The following is a 20,946-nucleotide window of genomic DNA, read 5'->3' on the forward strand; positions in this document are numbered from 1 at the left end:
CGCCAAAGAAAAAAATTATTCAATAAATAATATTCAATATAATTCAAGCATGACTTGTGAGTTATAGTCCCAAATTTATGTAACTAGAAGATATCAGATTGAGCAAAGGTTGGAAAAGGCGACTAGGAAACAATTATTTTGGTTTAGAACTCATCTAGATCGTGACTCTTGTACTGAAAAATTTCGTTTGAATTCTAACTTTTCCAAAGCAAAGTTTTTCTTAAAATAATTATAAATTCATGTGAAATTACATAAACTCTGTCTGGAAAGTGGAGGGGCGATAGAGTGAAAACGATTAATCCTCGCTCCTTTTTATAATTTCTGCTAATGATTGCAATTGGCATTAAAGAATAGGGGTGGGGCGACTCGATATAAGAATTTAATTTATAGCATATATAAATTATATCAGTGACCGAATTTTTTTATTTAGTAATTTCTTAACTATAATACAAAAAGAAAAAGTATTTGTTTGTCGATGGGAGGGAAGGCGATTGCATGTATCGCCCCTCCCACCTGGTACAACCCTTTTTCATTTTATATTTAATAATCATAAAATTTGAGATTAGAGTGTGGTGCGACATAATATACAATGGATTCACATATCAATACGTAGTTTATATTATATAGATATTCAACTAATTATGTTCACAAACTATGATTTTTCCATAAAAATATACCTCCGCCCTCCCCAACTATAAGGGCTAGAGTGGGGAGGGCAGTACAGGCAATCGCATACCCCCTACCCCACCGAATCGACCAAAATACCAGAAGGCGAGCGAAATTATATAAAATTTATATATTAATTCAACTAATTTTGTTCACAAACTATGATTTGTTCATAAAAGTAGGACCGCCCCCCCTCCCACTCAAAGGGTTTAGGTGGGAAGGGCAGTAGAGGTATTCACCCCCCCCCCCAATCGGTCAACTGGGGAACGACATAATATAAAGATCGGTTAATATCAATAACAAGTTTTAATCATATAGATATTTAATTGATTCTGTTAGCAAGCTGTGACTTCTACAAATAAATTGGACCGCCTCCCCCCCCACTCAAAAGTTTATTTGGGGGGGGGGGGGGGCGGATTGATGTCATCGCCCCCTCCCGACCCCATCAAATCGGCCAACATACTAGAGGGGAGGGGGGGGCGAAATGTTAAAAATATAAATATTTAGTATATATTATTAACATAAGTAATAAATTCGTATACAAATTGTGTGAATTCTAATCTAAAATTCGGCCGCCTCCACCCCCATGCCCCTGGATTCGCCAGTGGCCGAGACAGACACGCAGAGCAGCATTTTGTATTGGGGGTTTGAGTTTGAGTTTAGGCACATCGGCACAATTTAGGCCATGCCGTGCCTGTAATCCTTTATGGATCACTCTCCCTTTACATAACAAGGGCTAAATTCTATACAGTTAAATCATTAAAAACAAGGTCTTTTCACAGTTAAAATAGTAAAGGTAGTAAAAATTTAATAATTTGGTAAAAATCTTATGTAAATATTATTTGTTCACAGTTCAAAAATCAGATGTGCATTTGATTCTTTCCCTTTGATTTGCCTTACTGCCTTCCAAACCGCTCTAGCAGAAGTTTTGGCATCCAGACTGCAGACTAAATTCCTTCAGGAATTCCTTTTGGCTGACCGTATGGTTTGTCTAACAGCTAGCCTTTGCTCTAGCTATTCTGAATAGCTTTAGATTTTCCTGGGAAGAATTCTTTATAAATGCAGCCAGTCGTTTTTTCCTATCGCCAATAGCACTTTTGCAAGCAGTATCAAACCATGGTTTGCTAGGCCCTTTTGGATTTGTGGAGGTTAGGGGTACAACTTTCCTGGCTATACTAAGTAGCTTGCTAGCAAAGGTACCAGCTGGGTTCTGTTCATCAAGGATATTTTCTGTGATATCCTAGGAGCATCTTTTTTGGAATTGTTCCCAATTGGCCTTAGTCAGTTTCCACCATTGAGGTCGTCCCAATGAGGGGAGATTGTTAGTAATGATGATTGGGAAGTGATTGTCACGTCCCTAGTGACACCTCATTGTTTACAAAATGAGGACATTGTACCTATCTCAAATCAGGTCAGCGTACCCACGCTTAAATGCCAGAAAGACGCTGATTAAAACTTAGCTCAAGACTACAGCAGGGAAACAAAATTAACATAGCTTAAATTACAAACACAGTTCCTAGTGACACCTCATTGTTCACAAAATGAGGACATTGTACCTATCTCAAATCAGGTCAGCGCACTCACGCCTCAATGCCAGAAAGACGCCGATTAAAGCTTAGTTCAAGGCTACAGCAGGGAAACATAATTAACAATCAAAAGGAAAATTAAATGTAAACGGGTCAAGGAGTCAAGGATGGGTATTGAATTGTCACTGTTCTTTATCCTAAAGAAAGATATAAAAGGCGGAGTGCTAGCTTGAGACGAGGGAGAGCTAGAAAGTTAGGCTTAGAAGTCGCTAGTTTTTAAAGTAAATATTTACTCATTGATCATTTTCACTGAATCCTGTATCTGTTGTATATATCTTTGTACGTACATTTATTGTTTCAAGTTCAAGTTTTAAATAATTAAAACTAAAAAAAACTTATCAGCACTTTGTTACTTCATTACTTGTTAAAGTGTTTGAACTGTAATCAAGGCACCTCCGAACCCGCATATGTCACAAGTTTATAGCATCAAGATCTGCCAGTTAAATAAACATAATAAACACGTGACAGTGATCACTTCCCCATAGATCATTGCTAACTAACCATTTCAAATCTTCCACAAGTCCGGGGACGCATACCATGAGATCAATGCATGTGAGTGATCCAGTTCCTGGGTGCAAGTAGGTCGGTGATGCATCATTAAGTATGCATAAATCATGTTGGAGGACGATATCCTCCAGCATACGACCTCTTGTGTCAGTGTTTTTGGATCCCCACATAGTGTTATGGGCATTGAAATCTCCAAGAATTATATAGGGCCGAGGGAGTTGTTTCAATAGGTCCTCCATGTCTGTTGGGTTTAATGGAGCGCCTGGTGGTAGATACAGGCTGCAGCAAGAGATAACCTTGTGTAGGGTTATCCTAGCTGCTACAGCCTGTAGTGTGGTCTGTAGTTCTAACCTCTCATGGGGAACGCTGTAGTACTTTTATGAAGTGTGTATAATATCTTAGTGATTTCAAGTTCTAGAATAATATTGTTTGAGTGTTCTGAAATTGTCCTAAAGAGAGAACTTGACAAAATCAAAAACACATTGCCTGATCAACACAATCTCATCATAACATCAATCAAGACATTGTGACATCTGGCACTTAAATATATCATGACAATAATGTTGAACTTTTTATTTATCAATTTATTTTTTACTTTCCAGATGTGAGAGGTATTTTTCTTGGTTTTTGTTGTAAATTGAATGCAAAACCAAGACGTTTTTGTTATTTTAAAATGACAAAAGTTGTGTTAGTGGTACCCCTTTTTTTTGTTTATATCAGAGGGCCCAAAATATTTCAATAATAAAATTTTTTAGTGCATTTTTTCATATTTTATTAACTTTGCAGTGACAAATAGTGAGTGTGATTTTTTTCAATATTTATAGATCAAATGTAGAAATATAAGGTTAAATCTATCAGCATATCAATTTTTTATTTATTTGTTTTTCTGTATTTATTTTAGACTTATTAAAAGAAATATTTTCTTAAATAATTTATTTTATTTTTAACCTTTAGTAGTCCATTTATTTTCCTTTAAAATAATATCAAATATGTTAAGTTATTTTAAAAGTAAGGTTAGTTCAAGTAACACTAACCCCTTGCCCATTTTAGTTTGTCCTGAAAACTTAATATTTTCAATCAAAATATTACGCACTGAAAGAGTTAAGCTAACCAAAAAAAGACAGCCTTGGCATACAGTGTCCCCCATGAGGTATAAGAGTCTGATCTTGCACAGCTGTCAAATGATAATTAGTGTCCAGACCAGCCTCAGCAGAACAACTCATTTGTAATGTGGTCTTGCTAGTGTTTGCCTATTATGGGGCAAAGGCAACTTTGATGGAAGAGCGCTAGGTCTCAGAGCCATACAAAAGTGTGGTAGAACCACTGTTTTATAAACACATTTGTTTTGGTATGTGAAGAGACCTATTCTGCCCTACTCTCAGTTGGAGGCAACAAATGCGCTTTTGGCCTTAGGGAGACTAGTGACGTGACGCATCGTTGGCCACTGTGCTGCCCAAGTACATTAAGGAAGTGGCCATTCACATTGATTTTTGGAGATGAATTAGTTTGGTTTAGATTAGGGACTTCTAAAGCAGTGGTTCTCAAACTGTGGTCTGTGGCAATGCTTGTCAGCACTAACGTGGTGCTTGGATGGAAACTGTGATTAGAGGAGATGATTAGGCCAATAGGGAAGCAAGATAGAACCCCTGCTGGGATGCCTAAGGACAGAGTCCATTACACTGGCAGGAACAGAAGGAAGTCCAAACAAACACCGTTCCTCAAGGAGACATTTTTATGGGGGACACCTGCACAATGGATGTGGTACCCGGGGAGTGTGCTTGGCCTATGTCCTTGCTTCATGGCACAAGCGCCTTGGGACATGAGCCATCTATAATTGTGATGTAAAAAATTTACATCTGCTGGATCTTTCCCAGAAAGTTGTTTGTTCAGACAGCCAGATAGAGGCAAGCTTCCATATGCCTAGAGTTCCAAAGTCTTAAGAATCAACTCTTAGGACAATCATAAAGAAGAAGATTACTGGTGTATAATTAAACCTCTCAAATGTGCTATTGTCATATTATCAACAATTTTTAAAATGTATGGTACCATTGCTTTTCAAATAATGTATCATTTTCAATATTAGGACATAAATTTATATCAATAAAAAGCAAAATTACATTCTAAAAGCTTAAAGAAAAAAAAGTAAAAGCTTACAGTAGCATTTTGTAATACATCACTTTGATGAAGTGTTCGAAATACAATAGGAATGTGTGGCTGAAAAATAATCACAGTAAAATTATTTAATATTTATCAATTATTTGAATTATAAAGTATTTAGAGTTGCAAGTTTTGAAGACAAACCTAATCTCAACCACAATTTTAAGAAGCAAATAGAATGGTAATTGAAAATATCATAAAATAACATGTATTTAAAAAGGTCAATAAATAAAAATGTTAACATACTATTATGCCTTATCACAAAAAGAAACAAGTAAATAAAAAAAAACTTTTTAAAAAAGATATTTGTAAGAGTGATTACTTTACTAAAATAACTTATGAATGATAGATTTTTAAAATTTAACTTTTTATCCCAACCAATTTCTCACACCCACACAAAAAAATCCTGGTTATGTCTATGTGTAAAATAAATTTTGTAAACCCCACACTTTTGTATGCCCTGCACAGCTGCCATTCATTTCTAAAAACCTGTTAAAGGGAAACTCCAATGGTTTTTTGAAATTTGAGTTATTGACATATTTAAATTCTGCGTAAAAAGTTGTAATAGTAAACATTTTACCATTTTTTATTTAAATGCTTAGAAACATTTATATTTAATAAATTAGTCAGTAAATTCTTGACATCTCAAAAAAAAGGGGTTCTATGAGATTTTGTTTTAAACCATGTAAAACTTCACTTCCCTCAACAATACTGAAAGAGAAACTAGACTTGACCAATCGTATCGCATCATTCTTACAGTAGCTGTTAGGCTGTTAGGCTTAGTGACGGCCTAGTCCAGAGCTATGATACAGTTATATATATATATATACACATGTATAGATCTAAAAGCTTTAGGATAATCAACTCGAGAAAAAGAGTAACATTTTCATCGAAGCCTCTCCCTGTCCCAAGAAGTAAATAGATCATGTGTCTCACTGATTCGAACAAGCTGGTCAGTGTAAGGCTAGTCGAGACTACGTGTAGTCGGCCATGACAAGACAACCAAGCGATAGTGTTTGTTGTGTGTTGAGTGGTCAGGCGAGAAAATACACACTGCCATGGTTTGTCAAGCATGTAAATCTACTTTTAATACATATTTTTGGTTTGCTTACTATATCCTAGATCTAACTGCATAGACGAAGATATATTTCTTTTACGAGAATGTAAACTTTACTGTATGGTCTCCTGTTATACAATAAGTCAATAGATTAAAATGCATTTGTGACGTCACATAGAAACCCGGTGAAAGTCTGACTGTTCGGGATGCGCAGGAAAATTACGTCGGAAAAACATCAATTACTAAGATATTATTGCAAATAAAAAAAAATAATCATATATTCATTATCTGTACATCAAAACACATATTATATCAAAAATTGTCAAAACCATCAGAGTTTCCCTTTAAACCTGCTAGTTATATGCGCAAAATTATCTGGGGCCATTTTGGATCCATCAGTGTAAATGATGCAGCAATCTCCGTAGCTCTCCTGCAGTTCCCTAAAGTGGACTTGTAGTATGCTTGGGTCTGTATTTTCTTTTTTGAAATTAAGGAGGGATAAATTTAATTTGGGTTTATTCATCGGCCAAGGAGGGTTCTGTGGGATTTCTATTTTAGAAATTTGGTCAATTTGGTTAAATTTTGGATGGATTTTCTAATTCGAAGGCCCAACTGCAGTATGATGTTAGGCCTTCGATTGTATAGTTCTACATCTGTAGTCGAAAGCAAGGGTTCATCGGGTTGGATTTTAGCGTGACTATATACTGCATTGCGAGCTTTTTCCTTCTTATGTCCATGGGGAGTTCTCCAGCCTCCACGTGGAGGCTTGTGATTGGTGATGTTCGAAACACACCGAGACAGAGATGCTGGGCAGCATTTTGTATGCGCTCCAGTATTTTTAGATAAGATTTCCTAGCTGCTCCATATATTATGGATCCATAGAATAACTTGGATCGGATTAGACTCCGATATAGTAGCAGCAAGGTATCTCTGTCAGCTCCCCAGACGTATTGCTGAGTACTCTGAGTATGCTTAATGACTGTGACGAACAGATTTGCTGGGGATTATATTATCAAACTTGACAATTCAATGAAATGAAGAAAGAAACATCTCTCTGTATTTTCTTAAAACTTATATTTAATAATACTTCTTCAACTTTCACATAAAATGACTTCTCAATTCAATAACAACTTGACTTGATACTTCATAAATAAAACTTAAAGATACATGAAACTTCACTTAGTATAACTTCAACTTCAACTAATAAAACTTTAACTAATGGACCCGCTTATATCAAAAAACTTAACTAAGCCTTTACTAATCGAGGACTAAGCGAGGACCATGGCTCTACAAGAACTACTACTATGCGAGGACCCCGTCTAACTGACTTTCCCTTAATTTATACCTTTCTTAATCGTACATTCCAGAATCTTGGAACCTTCTCCGATAATAATTTTAGTAACTTTGACCTTCTAGAAGCTGACGTGTGCTATTTTTTCCCTTAACCCTTTTCTTTGATTGGATATCTAAAATTAACTTGTTTACGCTGGACACTTGCACTGGTTTGAACTCGCTTCTAGAAACTGGTCGAAATAGGTCAGACTCAACTCGTGACAATGACTTAAATGGCATTTCTTCCAGTTTCTTAATGTTTTCTTGAGTAGAGCAGAGGGTCCTAAACAGAGGATGCATATTCCATTATTGGCATTATTGTGATAGGTCTCAATTCTATCATAATATAGACTTTCCAGATTAAAATACTCTGGCCTCAATCTCACGATACTGATTATTAGTCACTTAAAAGTCACTATGTCACTAATTAACTTTTAGTCTAATTCTAGATCAAGTCTAAAAAAATATTATAATTCTAATATTAGGCATTAGATTTAGATATTACTAGTATTAGGCATCTAGATTCTAGATCTAAATCAAAATAGTCTATTCAGTATAACTATAACATTTTTACCAAGCATTTAGATTTTAGATCTCTATAATTTATAGTATACTGAAACTGTGAAACAATAATGACAATATAGATCTAAAGTCTAGACTCTAGTGGTTTCTAGATCTAGACTGACTAGACTATTCTAGACTTAGATCTAGAACTCTAGATGGGATTTAAAAAAAAATAAGATGCAGCTTTTACCCAGTTTTTAAACATGATGTTTCGCATTAACGTAATATTAGTAGCTCTACTAATAACAAAAGGCAAAAAAGGTTTCATTTTCATTGTCATGGAATATGTCATGTTTAGACAGTATCACTATGACTAAGACAGTTTAGTTCCTCAGTCTATTCCTACTCCTAGATCTATAAGACTATATATAATAATATATATAATACTTATTTTTGACTTATAAGTATAAGTTATACTCTATAGATCTATCAAATCTAATAGATTTCTATATTGACTATATTAGTATATTGTCACTATAATACTAGACTCTAGAGTAATTATCATTATGATTATCGACCAGATCTATGTCTATGACGACAATGACTAAGACTAGTAACTAGAAAGAATCTAGTACTGTAGTAGAATTTAATAGATCTATCAATCTATGTCACTATCACTATCAGTATCATACGGTGACACTGACTAGATTATAATCATCATCATGATGATCTACAGTACAATCTACTTGAAATTGTCTAGATTACTAGTTAATCTAGATCTATAGCTATAAATAGTAGATCTATAAGTTAGTAGACTATAGACACTATAGTCTACATAGTAGATCTATATTATATAATTGTAGATCTAGATTATAGTAGATAAAATCTGTATTTGTTGCCGGAATGGGACTGAATACAGAATAGGTTCTCTTTCAAGGTTGAAGTTAGATATCTAGGTCAGTAGTCGCTAACTGCGAATCGCGAGCTGCAAGTATACATACTACACTGTCTAGATATCCAGATTTAGTCTAGTAATACGGCTCTTTCATTTCTTGGCTGTGGCTCTTCGAATCCACCAAATGTTTAGATCTAGTGCAGGCAAGAATTATTAGATTAATTAGATCTAGACAAACTTTCCTTGCAAGAGAAGCAAAATAACAAACCGCCAGGCCTTCAGAAAAGAGGCACATTTTTATATAGCGAAAATAGCACGTATAGTCGCTCTCAAACAAACAGGTGTATGATATCTCCGCCCCGCACTAGCGGATCCAGAACTTTGGAGTTTTATTCTTCTTATCTTATCTTATATAATACAGACGTTACTTCAAAAAAGAAGATGATTACGTCCTACGCGTCATGCATTTAGTCATGCATATTAACCAATGACTTAAATTATGCCAAGTCACTGGTTTTCCTGGCTAGCTCAGACAACCCATTCCATGCTCTAATAGCACTAGGGAAGAAGGAGTAGGCCTATTTGTACAAATTTGTCCTAGCATATGGGACGAGGAATGTATTCCTAACCCTAACGCCCAGTAAAACCTAACCCTAAACATAAACGCGTGTACAGCATATATATTATATATATATATATATATATATATATATATATATATATATATATATATATATATATATATATATATATATATATATATATATATATATATATATATATATATATATACTTTTTTTTCCTTTCATATTCACATCGTTGGGCGAAACCCCAGAAAATGTTCATGTATTGCAACATGAGGTCTATAAGTAACAGAAGCATTAATAATAGTGATTAGTTTGCTATGAGACATATCTGGTGTACAATTTAATGTTTTTTACAAGTATTTGTGTGCTTATACAATTTGAAGAATTTTATTTTCGATTTCACTCCAATTTTAAAATTGCCTTTATTATCTAATCCAATCTTATATAATACAGACGTTACTTCAAAAAAGAAAATGATTACGTCCTACGCGTCATGCATTTAGTCATGCATATTATCCGATGACAAATTATTAATTGATACAAACACCTTTTGTGTGTGTGCGTGTCTAATACACTATTTGAGGATTCTTTAAAAGCGAGACATTGCCGATAATAATTCGTTCTATCAAGGATTTCTAAGGCTAGTTTTCAAAATCATGCATTCTTTAATGCATTGCATTAAATTTATTGTTGTTTTCTTTTCAAGAGCAATTTCTTAAAATTTTCTTTCTGTATCATATTCGTGTCTTTTCAGAATTAATATGGCCCTAATCATTGACTCCTTTTATACCTGTAATGTCGTCTTTATTTCTTTCTTTCTAAGACTACCGACATGGACTATACAATTCAGAATAAAGTGACTCGAAACACAGAAGCCATTGACTGTGAAACTTTTTCACCATTTCGTAAACTTTCATAATGATTATCACGATTGTATTTTGGAGAAATGTACATTGTGTCCACAATCATCTAACATACGCGGATTCGGAGGTGCCTACAAATTAATCCACTAAACCTATAAATTATGACAAAATGAAGCAACTAAACGCTGAATGATTTTCTTGAGTTGATATAAAATAAATAATCCTAAGTACAAGTCAATTAAACAATGACTTGCAGTGTTTCTTAACCATTTGCGGGTGGCGACCTACACGACAAAATTTTCGTTCGAACCCTTCTTAGAAGATGGGGACAGTGAATGTGGAATGAATGTATTGAAAAAGAAAAGAAACTTAGTTTAGAATCCAAAATTACAAAATGAATTTTCACTAAAACGAGTCCGTTATTTGTTTGTTGTTGTTGTTGTTTTAAGTAGTGTTGCCTACATAATTTTTAAGCGTTGTAAAAAGTTCATTCTGGGGATAGAATTGAACATTCGGTGGATTTTCGCTCAAGTCGGCAAAAGGTATAATTTCTGGTCCGGGTCCCGGTGCTCAGCGTATTCTGGCGTTTTCAGCTTCAGAAATTCTTTCTCCAAGCGTTTACAACGCCTTATTCTCGTAATAAGAAGAAAGAATATAAAAAGGCCAATATTTGTGTGTTCTCTTTTAAAACGCACTATTCATCCTAGTAAAAAAAAAAAGTCTGATGATAAAGAGGTAGCCCTGGTCAATAGTATTATTCGAGAGACATTCTAGGTATATATAGCACACGGGCATTTGTAATGGGCGTGATCTTTTTTAAGATCATCATCGTGCTACGTAAGACGTCTCTGTCGCGGACCTTTTTTTTTCACACTAAAATCGTCACTATAATGAAGTGAAATAGTCTGAAGACATTCAACAAATCTCTGGTAAGAAAATCCAGATTGAATCCAGATGAATCACACTCGCGGAGACGTTTTGAAATGTTTTCGTCAATAAGTTTTAACCCATATTGCTGCATACGCCTCAAGCAAAAAAAAAAGGTCTACATTTATTGACAAGGTCTTATTAGAAGATGAAACGACGTCTCTTACTTAAAATATTTTAATTTGTAAATATTGGTAATAGACACGGATTAATGGGCTTAACTACAATGAAAAGAAAATATTTTTTTCGCTGTCGCCCCCCCCCCCTTTTTTTTTGTTGGTCGGTCGTTGGCTTGTTGCTCCAAACAGCTAGTGACCTAAACTTGATGTAAATGTACTTCGATAATGTCCCAAAAATATTCTACGCTTAACTAACAGCCATTTAATATAAAAGTGAAAACATTGAGTTTTTAATTATTAGTTCTACTTACAGGGCGGAGTATTTGACTAAACAATAATATTTTTGTAGTAAGTAAATACTAAGAAGAAAAAAAAAGGTTTTAACTGATCTTTTTCTGTAAGCATCATTCGAAACAAATATTACAGACCCCCGAAAAATCAAGGTCAGAAATGTATAGACGCCTATGGAAAACCCCTTTGGGAATCCCTCGCGCACAGCTTCAATTTTTCAACTTAAAAGTTTCCAAAATAGCTTCTTAAGAACGAACATCGTTTTTTTTAAAAATAGTTTTGAAGGGATAATTGAATAATTAAAATTTATATTAAATGTTTAAATATTTGAGTAATCTTTTTTTTTTTATTAAACTAAAAAATTAAAAAAAGGTAACATTGGAATAACGATTTAGCCGCCACCTACATTCGACAGCCTGCGTGCAATGCACACATTGCACAATAGGTAGCGTCGTCCCTGATCATAGGCGTAGCAAGGAATTTTTTCGGGGGTGGTGGTGGTGGTTGGGGTGGAAATTGTCCCCCCCCCCGCTTAATAAATAGACACATATATATATATATATATATATATATATATATATATATATATATATATATATATATATATATCATGGGCGTAGCCAGGGGGGGGGGTTGGGGTTCAAAACCCCCAAGGGGGGGGGGGATCGGAATTTAGTGAATGATTTTTTGCTTTGATTTTGTTTATTTTAGGTGAGATTTTAATACTAAACCATCACTTGCCCCAGCACAACCAATGGGGTTTTGATTTTAAAACCCCCTACCAGGGGGGTTCGAGTTTAAAAACCCCTACCAGGAGTTTTGAGTTTAAAACCCCCTACTAGGGGTTTTGAGTTTTAAACCGCTTACTTGGGGTTTTTGCAGTTAACTCCCCCTCTTCTATAAAACAAAACAAAAAAAAAAATGCAAACGAAAATCCCCTAATTCCAAGAGCACAGTTAAGGGAGATTTTGATTTTAAAACCCCCTCCAAAATTTACGATAAACCCCCTCTTCAATATAAAAAAAAGCTAATTAGGCACTCAAAATGTTATGAGCGTAGCTAAATGGGTTTTGACATAGTTTTGAGTTTAAACCCCACTTCAGCGGGGTTTAAAGGTAAAAAATACCTCTTTAATAATAAAAACAAAGCAAATTATACACTCAAAATGTTATGAGTGTAGTCAAAGGGGTTTTAAGTTTAAACTCCCCTCCATTGGAGTTTGAAGCTAAAAGTACTTCTTTAATATACATAAAAGCAAATTACTCACTCTAAAATCTATGAGCGCAGCCAAAGGGGTTTTGAGTTTAAACCCCCCGCTAGGGGTGTTTGAGGCTAAAAAATACATCTTCAGTGTAAGAAAAAAGCAAATTACGAACTCAAAATGCTTTGAGCGTTGCCAAAAGAATTTGAGTTTAAACCCCCATTCAGAGGGGTTTAATGCTAAAAAATACCTCTTCAATATAAAAAAAAAAAGCAAATTACACACTAAAATTATCGTAGCGTAGCCAATCCAATCGGGGGTTTTGAGTTTAAACCCCTCTTCTACAGATGGAGTTTGTTTAAAGTTTAAAACCCCTCCAGATGGTTTTGAGTTTAAGATCCCCCTACAGAGCATTTTGAGTTGGAAAACCCCGAACAGATGATTTTGACGATAAAACTTCTCTTTTCGATATAAAATCTAAAGTCACTTAATTCCAAGAGCATATTCAAGAGAGGTTACACATTTTTACCAGTGGCAGGGCTCCCTTAATAAACTGCAGTGAATAGTCATCTGCCGAAATTGAAAAACACTAAATGTGGCTCAACAAAGATGGCTAAGACAGATTATAGAGATCGGGTTTAAATCAAGGAAATCCTATGCCGAACTGGGAGTCGACCCTTTAATACGATTGTGACAGAGCGACGCATGAGGTTTGCGGGACATGTTCTCCGACAAAATGAATTACGCATAAGAAGAGTTGCAATGATACCCTAGTACAACTTGACGCCACTTATTCATTGAGGTCCTCATGGCAGGTGGGAAGAGGCTTCAAACATTACCAGTGACAGATTTTATGGAAACAGCTTGACGTCAAATGCTCCGAACGGCGCGGTAGGGTCTAAGTCAGTAAGAATAGCACATTAGGTTTTTGAAATAAAAATTTTTAATAGCAGGAAAATGCACTGTAGATACCTCAGAACAAGCATTTTGTTGGCTTTCAAGACCAGAAATAGTGCTTGGCGGAGGGGCTTCGCCCCGCGCTAAGGGAGCTCCTAGCGCTCCCCCAGACCCCATTGCTAGTAATGGCTGGGAATCTACAACTTTATGGAAACAGCTTGACGGCAAATGCGCCAACATCGCGGGAGGGTCTAAGTCAGTAAGAATAGCACATTAGGTATTTGAAATAAAACTTTTTAAATAGCAGGAAAATGCACTGTAGATACCTCAGAATATGAATTTTGTTGGCTTTCAATATCAAAAATAGTGCTTGGCGGCGGGGCTTCGCCCCGCGCTGGGGGAGCGCTTGTTAGTATTGGCGGGGAATCTACAATTTTTCCACTAACTCATGGAAGAACCTATTCTAGGGCACAATAAACGTCTTCCGAAAGAATGAAGGGTCAGAATGCAATAAAGATTATGTACACACACACACACACATAAATACATATTTAAAAAATTCGCGGGGGGGGGGGGGGGGTAAAAAATCTACCCCCCACCCCCCCCCCCCCCGAAAAAAATCCTGGCTACGCCCATGATATATATATATATATATATGTGTGTGTGTATGTGTTTGCGTGTAAGTGTACATAATTAATCTTTATTACATTCTGACACTTCATTCTTTCGGAAGACGTTAATTGTACCCTAGAATAGGTTCTTCCTGGAGTTAGTGTAAACATTTTTGACTCCCCACCCTTACCAGTGAGGGGGTCTGGGGGAGCGCTGTGAGCTCATTCCAGTTGGGTTCGGGGTGGAGCCCCACCGCCAAGCACTATTTCTGTTATTGAAAGCCAACAAAATGTATATTCTGGAGTATCTACACGTACTGCATTATCCTGCTATTAAAAAGTTTTATTTCAAAAACCTATTCTGCTATTCGTTCTTACTTAGATTCTCAGGCGCCGTTCGGCGCATTGGACGGCAAGCTGCTTCCACAAAAATTTGTGACTGGCAATCTCTTCCCACCTACTCTGAGGTCCTCCATAAAAGTGTAGCGCCAAGTTATACAAGGATTTTCCTGTTTCCGCTTTCCTCGAAATGGCGTCCATGTCATCGCAACTCTTATTATGTGTAATTCATTTTGTCGGAGAACATGTCCCGCAAACCTTACTAAGGGTTCGAATCCTTGATCGAGACCCGATCTCTATAACTGACTCCTAAAATCCGTCTTAGCCATTTTTGTTGAGCCGCATTTAGTCTGTTTCAATTTCGGCAGATGAATATTCACTGCACTTTATTTATGGAGCCCAGCCACTGGTAGAAATTGGTAACCTCTCTTGGCTTCGCGCTTGGAATTAGGTGACTGTAGTTTACTTTAGATTTTATATTGAATAGGGAAGTTTTATTGTCAAAATAATCTGTTTGGGGGGGGGGGCGCAGTGGCGTAGCTAGAGTATATGGTGCCTGGTGCGGTACCTCATCTTGATGCCCCCCCCCCAAAAAAAAAAACAAAAAACTAATCAATAACATTGCAAAACCTTACTTTTTTGTTCAAAATAATATGTATTCATTAATCAAATATTGTTAATTCAAAAAAAATCGCTTTTACATAAACATACTACAAATGAATTTTACGCGCTTTCTTGCTGGCAAAAGTATCAATAATTTTATCAATTTTTTCCACCAGCTCTTTTTTAATGGACAAAATGGACAAATTAGTGAGTCGTAAATTTGTCATCGTTGATCGCAAGTAATTCTTTGTCAGTTTAAGTTTGGAAAAACTTCTCTCGCATGTAGCGACGTTTACCGCAATAGTAAAAAATATGCGAATCATGATGACGATATTCGGGACTGAATCATCTGCTGATCTTTTTTTTTTTATAAATTTCAAGAGCTCAACAGGTTCTTGTTTTGGAAGTGCGGAGGCTTCTGATAAAACTGAGACAAACCGTTGAAGCCTCTTTCGCTCCAGCAGAAATTCGTTTTTATCAATGTCGCTAGGAGTAGGCCTACTATCGAGATTGATTTCGACCTGAGGATTTAATAGCTGGGAAGGCGACAAAAATTCATATCTATCTACTACATCATGAAGTTGCTCGAATCGGGTGATTATTTCTTGAACAATCCTGTCCAAGGTAGAATAAATTTCCCTTCGTAGCTCTTCTTTGTGTGTAAGTACAGAGTCGTCACTTTTCTCACTATAGGCATCTTTTTCTTATGGCCAATACGTTCTTGAGGTTCTGTATTGATTCTCAGATCTCAACACACGCTTTCGGCAAAGGTAATTCTGGCTTCAGCGATGTCCTCCCGATTATTACTTAAAAATGTCTCTAATGTTTTTAGTTTGAGTGAGCAGTCTTGAATAGACAATCCTTGTTTTTGAAGGTAGACTTGCGCATCATTAATTTCAGTTAATACAGGAGCCCAAAATCAAAGATAGGTGAGAAAACTAAAAGACTGAATAGCAACCAAAAATAATAGAGAAATATTTGGCTTGTTTTACTTGCTGTATGATTTGTTTTTTAGCGTGATCCCCCAATATTGTAATAAATTCATTTTGTATTTGTGGAGACATGTATGTATTCGGTCTGGAACAAAGCTTAGTTCGAAGCACATGCTCCCTCAAGAGTGGATCGTACTTTGATAGTAATTTTACTAACTCTCCAGGTTTTCGTCTCTTCTATAATCAAATCTTGGGCCTTGTTGTCAATATTGTTCCCTACTCTCAGGCGAACTTCAAGTTCCCTCCAAGCAAGCGATGACTGAATGTGAGCTCTGCTGGTCTCATGTTTTTCTATTTTCGGGGATACCCTCCACCACTCATTGAATCCATCTTTGGATTTAAATGAAGATTTGGTACTTGATCTTGTTGAGAAAAGTATGCAGGGGAAGCAAAATAAGGATTCTTTTTTTTTGGCGAATAACACATCCACTTTCTAAGAACTTTCTCGCCGTTTGACATTTGCCGGAAAAAACAAGCCTTTGAAAGCTTTCTAGCCTTTCCTTTTGCTGATTCTTGATGTCTATACGCCTCTCTGAATTGACTGTCCACACGCTGAACTGTTTCAGATCCTTGAGTGACAAGGTGTATGCGAATATTATCTGTGATGACATCAGGCCAATCTCCAATGTCGTTCAGTCTAGAGTTTATTATCCTGCTTTCTGTATTGTTTACACTGTCTGATGGTTCAGCTTCTTCAGTATGAATTTTTGAGGAGTGTGCTAAAAAGATGCTTGTGTGCTGTCCTTTAGTCTATAGAACCTGCGGTATTGAAGTATTTTCTTCTTTTTCATCATTCAGGATGTTTTTCTGGATTCAATAATAACCGTCTAATCTTGCTTTGTTGCTTTTAATTGTTCAGTTAATTCATACCCAATAACAGCTCGCCTATAGTCGGTGGACTCTGGCAATGATGTGACTTGAAATTGTCTCAATGCTTCTTTAGACTTTATAGTCTATCCAGACCGGACAGAACCAGATATGCCGATTTCTCCGTTTGAGCTTAAAATGGTTTTGAGGCGCCAGCCTGACTAGTCAGCCTTGAGTACTGGCATGTTCATCATTTTTTTTTACGTTACAGTATTAACTAGTTAGTTAAAAAAAAAACAACTCGTAGAAAACAAAGGTTAGCTTATTTAAAAATATTGACATTACAATAGAATTATTCCCAAAATTATACTATAAAGAATCATAAAGAAATGAATATACTAAGACAATTGTTTAGAGCTAGAGTTTAGAAATATATTTGTAAACTCAATATCTAGATTAAACCAATGGACTAAACAATGAAGTAAAAAAAAAGGTTGGCCTATCTTCTTCTTTATATTACAGAGCATCGATCAGTGTAATAACAACATGTGCCGTGTGTCCGAAATAAATGTAGTAAATTAGATTCAAACTGTTCTATAGCTTACATTGTATTGAAGAAATAGACAAGGAGTTGAAACAAAATAGCGACATGACTAGTTTATAAATCGTTAGTTCATTTTTAAAATACAGTAGTTTATGTTTGTTCGTGTCCATACAATTAGTCATTTTTACTGAAAAGCTCAGGGAAATAGGAAATTAATACACACTGGGGGGAGTTTTTGGTCACTTTTGGTGCCCCTCTCCACTTGGTGCCCTGTGCGGCCCGCACCACCCGCACATTGGTAGCTACGCCACTAAAAAATCTTTGGAGTTATATTTTTAACAAATTCAAAACCCCCTTAGGTACACTCACAGAATTTGGTGAGTGTAGTTTGCTTTAGAATAATATTGATGAGAAAGGTTTTCAACCTCAAAACTCTCTGTAGGGGGATTTTAAACTCAAAATCATCTGGAGGGTTTTAAACTTTAAAAAAAGCCGTATGCAGAAAGGGGGTTTAAACTCAAAACCACCCTTGGCTTGGCTACGATCATAGAATTTTGAGTGTGTAATTAACTTTTTTTTATATTGAAGAGTTATTTTTTAGCATCAATTTAAACCACACTGAAAGCGGTTTAAACTCAAAATCCCCCCTTAGCTACGCTCATAGCATTTTGAGTGCGTAATTTGCTAATTTTTTAAATTGAAGAGGTATTTTTTAGCTTCAAACATCACTGGATGGGGGTTTAAAGTCAACCCCCCCTTTGGCTACGCTCACAGAATTTTGAGTGTGTAATTTGTTTATTTTTAATTTGAAGAGGTATTTTTAGCTTCAAACCCCGCTAAAGGGGGGTTTAAACTCAAAAACCCATTTGAATTTTGAGTGCGCAATTAGCTTATTTTTTTTATATTCAAGAGGTATTTTTTTGCATCAAACCCTGCTGAAGGGGGGTTTAACCTCAAAAACCCATTTGAATTTTGAGTGCGTAATTTGCTTATTTTTTTTATATTCAAGAGGTATTTTTTTGCATCAAACCCTGCTGAAGGGGGGTTTAAACTCAAAAACCCATTTGAATTTTGAGTGCGTAATTTGCTTATTTTTTTGTATATTAAAGAGGTATTTTTTTGCATCAAAACCCCGCTGAAGGGGGGTTTAAAGTCAAATTCCCCTTTGGCTACGCTCATAGAATTTTGAGTGTGTAATTTGCTTTTTTTTTTTTTATTGAAGAGGTATTTTGTAGCTTCAAACCCCGCCAAAGGGTTAGGTTATTAACATAACTAATACGTTCGTATACAAATTGTGTGATTTCTTTGCTTAAATTCGTCCCCTCCCTCCCTTCGAGTGGGGTGGGGGGCGTTAGGGCGATCGCTGGTACCGTCAGTGGCGTGCAGTGGGCAAAAAAGGTATATATACCTTCCAGTGAGAGTAACGTTTCTCTCCACATACAGTCTGAAGAAAAAAAAAAGTCGTGAATGAAGTTCCACAAGAATTTTTGTATTGATGTACTACTGGGAAAAGATTTGTCTGAAAAAAAAACGATACTAAATATAGAAGTCTAGTAAAATCCTACAACCTTTGATTTGCTTAAATATTTCATCAAATACAGAGTCATCTTAGATCTAGATTTTAAAGTTTACTTTCTCTTGTTTGTGTGTGTGTCCTACTTTGTAAGGTTTTGTTCTCCTCTGGGTGAGCGTAAATTCAAATTGTGTCTGTTAATTAACTCTAGAATCGAAATACCAGACCGACACTTCTACCTGCAGGTAAAAAAAACAACCTAATGACCTAGATATTCACCGTAAGGATAGACAGGGCGCTGCCACTTGCGAAAGATCCCAACCGTTGAATGATTATAAATGCCATTATGGGATTTTTATGCTAGATCTACATAGATCCTCAGATTTAGATTAGATGATAATAGATCTAGTAGAGTCTAGATTCTAAATCTATCACTTTGAATCTACAATCATCAATGCTAAGTTATTTAAATAGATCTGGGCTTAAGCCTATTTTAAGTAGATCTAGATCTAGATCAATCTTTCTTGTTTATCTATTTATTCTATTAATTAAAATTGGAATAATTATAGCCCAAAATAAAGAAGATCAACTTCATGAACTTGATCAAGGCAATCAAGGCCAAAATCATGATTATGAATTTGAATATGATGAGGGCGAAGATCGTAAGTTAAAGTAACTAAAAGGGTATTATTATTATTATTATTTTTATTAAAAGTTTTAAATTTAACTTTAAATCTTAATTTAATTTAGGTCTAGAGTCTAGCTAGAATCTAGTCAGCTAGTCATTCTAATCTAGTGATTTCTAGTGAAATCTAGTCTAGATCAGATCTAGAGTAACTTACATCTATCGAACACCTTCGTTTTAAGGTACTTATCGAACACCCCATTGTATTTTTTAAAATTCTCCTTTATTTTGATGATTATGACGAAACTAGTCCATTCCTTTTGTGCATCGTCCATTTCTTTATAGTTAAGTTATATTTAGTTTCATTTTCACCCGAGGATAATTTTTTTACTTATATTCAAAGTGCATTGGTAATATTGGTATAAAAATTTCACTTTTTTTTAACTCTTGGGAAGAGTGAAGTGAGTCTCGGGTTAAGGGTATTTTTTAATGCCAATGATGCTTCAGCTCAACAAAACCTATATAATACGCTTCTAATTAGGCTGAGAAATATTTGCAACTATTTTCTTTAAAGTGTCCTTTGCTACCTAAACATGAAAATTGAGGTTTAAAAAGGGGGTGTTCGATAATAGCTGTTTTTATAAGCAATCTCAGCTTCGTAAGATATCGAACGCCATTTTAATGTTAAAAATAAACATCAAAGGGATATAACAAAGAAGACAAAATATTTAAATTATATATTTTTTTATTGTTATTTTTTTAAATAATGTAATTCAAAGTACATATATAAATTACCCATGTGTTACAATTTGTATTGCAGCTATTTGTGGTTTACTGTAAATGTGCTATATTTTTCTAAGTAAATAGATTTACATCGATATGCACTAATTGTACCCATTTTAAAAGCTTGATTTTATGACACATATAGTTTGATACAATGAATTTAGAATATATCCAGTTGTGTCTATTTTTTCAGATGCCCCATTCTATTAACTTCTGAATTATGTGTTATAAACAAATACCTGGCGCATGTGCTTGATGTGAAGAGATATTAATAAAACGAAAGGGCTAAGGGGGAGGTATAGAATATAGATATGGTATTTTGAAATAAAAATGTCTTTGGTTAGTAAAAAAAAAAGGGGGGGGGGAGAGAGAAACAGTCAAGACACCGTATCAAGAGATCATCAATAATTGATCTACCATCTAAATGTGACGTCAACCTCAAATACATAGTCAGTTGTGCTTCTCGATCTAGACGTGTGACGCAGGGTCTAAAAAAAATTATATATAAAGTACCATATACCATAAAGTATGATAAAGCTC

The 20,946-nt window shown here is 35.4% G+C and overlaps 2 protein-coding genes across 7 annotated transcripts in view; one reads left to right on the forward strand and one right to left on the reverse strand.

Moving 5' to 3' along the window:
* Positions 1-9,014, reverse strand: part of LOC106059610 (isocitrate dehydrogenase [NAD] subunit beta, mitochondrial-like) — a 53,496-nt gene extending 44,482 nt beyond the window's left edge. Inside the window, exons 1-3 of one of the 6 annotated variants that reach the window (XM_056041032.1) lie at positions 8,514-8,753; positions 8,060-8,231; positions 4,914-4,973 (exon numbers count right to left, since the gene is read on the reverse strand). In XM_056041032.1, coding sequence (XP_055897007.1) covers positions 4,914-4,973; positions 8,060-8,161 — 162 coding nt within the window. In that variant the 5' untranslated portion in view covers positions 8,162-8,231; positions 8,514-8,753. Of the gene's footprint in view, positions 1-4,913; positions 4,974-5,496; positions 5,516-7,318; positions 7,589-8,059; positions 8,754-8,972 lie in introns of those variants that run through there. The other 5 variants (XM_056041031.1, XM_056041036.1, XM_056041033.1 and 2 more) reach the window with 5 other exon arrangements.
* A 10,212-nt stretch (positions 9,015-19,226) lies between these two features.
* LOC106078483 (laminin subunit alpha-3-like) overlaps positions 19,227-20,946 on the forward strand; it is a 100,010-nt gene continuing 98,290 nt past the window's right edge. The window contains exon 1 of the mRNA XM_056041038.1: positions 19,227-19,243. The gene's annotated coding sequence lies outside the window, so the exon portion shown is untranslated. The remainder of the gene's footprint in view (positions 19,244-20,946) is intronic.

Source organism: Biomphalaria glabrata, chromosome 9 (assembly GCF_947242115.1).
Source record: "Biomphalaria glabrata chromosome 9, xgBioGlab47.1, whole genome shotgun sequence".
NCBI classification, from domain to species: Eukaryota; Metazoa; Mollusca; class Gastropoda; family Planorbidae; genus Biomphalaria; species Biomphalaria glabrata.